Here is a 1207-nt window from a genome sequence, read left to right on the forward strand (position 1 = left end):
GGAGCCGGGCCGGGCCGGGCGGCGGCACCGGTGCTGCCCGCCTCGCAGGAGCGCTCAGCCGGGCGGCACGAATCGGGAGGGGAACGGAATGGATCCGTGCGAGCTGTACCGTCGGCGAACGAGGTCTGGGCAGTGTGCGCTCACCCGAATCTGTAGGAGCGCACGGGGGTAGCCTGGAAGTCGCCCACAAACCGTCTTCGCCTCGAGGGATCGTACACGAGCATAGCACAACGTGGGCGAGGTAGGTATGTGTGTGTACGCGCAGGACGGTGTCTGCAGTAAGCACACGGCAAGGGTGTACACTCACGCGTGTGTGAGATACGTGCGTGTGTGTAGCTGCGTGCAGGACAATTCATTTCCATCAGATCCCGTTGCTTATCAGTTAATAAAATGTCTATTATATCAATTCATTTCATAATCTATGCGCTCCTAATCTACCATCTTTATTGGGTCCAGTTAAAAGGAAAGGGAATTCGCTGTCTCTCCCCGTTTAGATAATTGCCCTTAAATGACTGCAAGAGCCTCTTGTGTTTCGACGAGATTAGAGCCCTGCAGCTATCAATAAACTTTTCTCAGCGAGCGGCCAATCACGTTATTAGAGAGCGGCTCCGTTTTACTGCACATCCGTCCTGGGCGCAGGGATAAGGGCTCGTAAAACGAATTTACAAAACAAAATAGCCGGGACTTTAATGGGTCTGGGGCTTAGATGTTCCTTTTTTACGTGAATGAACATTTCATTATCTGGAGACAGGCACGCATCTATGCCGTGAAACGTTGCGCAATTGACGTGTGCGTGTATGTACATAGGCGCAAACCTCCGCGGACACGTCGAATACACGGCAGGGCCAGCGCTCATTTAAAAAAAACCAAAAAACAAACAAGCAAGCAAACAAAAAACCCCCTAAAATCAGTTTTTTCGGGAGGCAGCCAGGCTGTGGGACAGGCAGGGGCTCCCTCTGCGAGGTCACACTCAGGACAGCCCCATATTTGTCGGTTTTCCAGAAGAGCACGCCTCGGGCCCGCTCCCTCGCGCTTCGCAACCAGAAAGGCCGGCTTTTCTTCCGCCCTTAATCCATTTTTTCCCCCCCAGGTTTTTGAGCCTCCCCGTCCCGTCCCCAGGGCTGGGAGTGCTGCTGCTCCGGCAGCCCCGGCCTTCTTCACTCCCGCCTGCGGTGGCGCGCCGGGGCCGGGGGAGCGGGGCTGGGGG

At 55.5% G+C, this 1207-nt stretch overlaps 1 protein-coding gene across 1 annotated transcript in view; it reads left to right on the forward strand.

Moving 5' to 3' along the window:
- The window catches only part of MSX1 (msh homeobox 1), a 4388-nt gene that overhangs the window by 390 nt on the left and 2791 nt on the right, over positions 1 to 1207 (forward strand). Inside the window, exon 2 of the mRNA XM_010583543.1 lies at positions 5 to 241. Within this exon, the coding sequence (XP_010581845.1) occupies positions 5 to 241 (237 nt within the window). The remainder of the gene's footprint in view (positions 1 to 4; positions 242 to 1207) is intronic.

The sequence above is a fragment of the Haliaeetus leucocephalus genome, unplaced genomic scaffold (assembly GCF_000737465.1).
Source record: "Haliaeetus leucocephalus isolate CR32 unplaced genomic scaffold, Haliaeetus_leucocephalus-4.0 Scaffold906, whole genome shotgun sequence".
Taxonomy (NCBI): Eukaryota; Metazoa; Chordata; class Aves; order Accipitriformes; family Accipitridae; genus Haliaeetus; species Haliaeetus leucocephalus.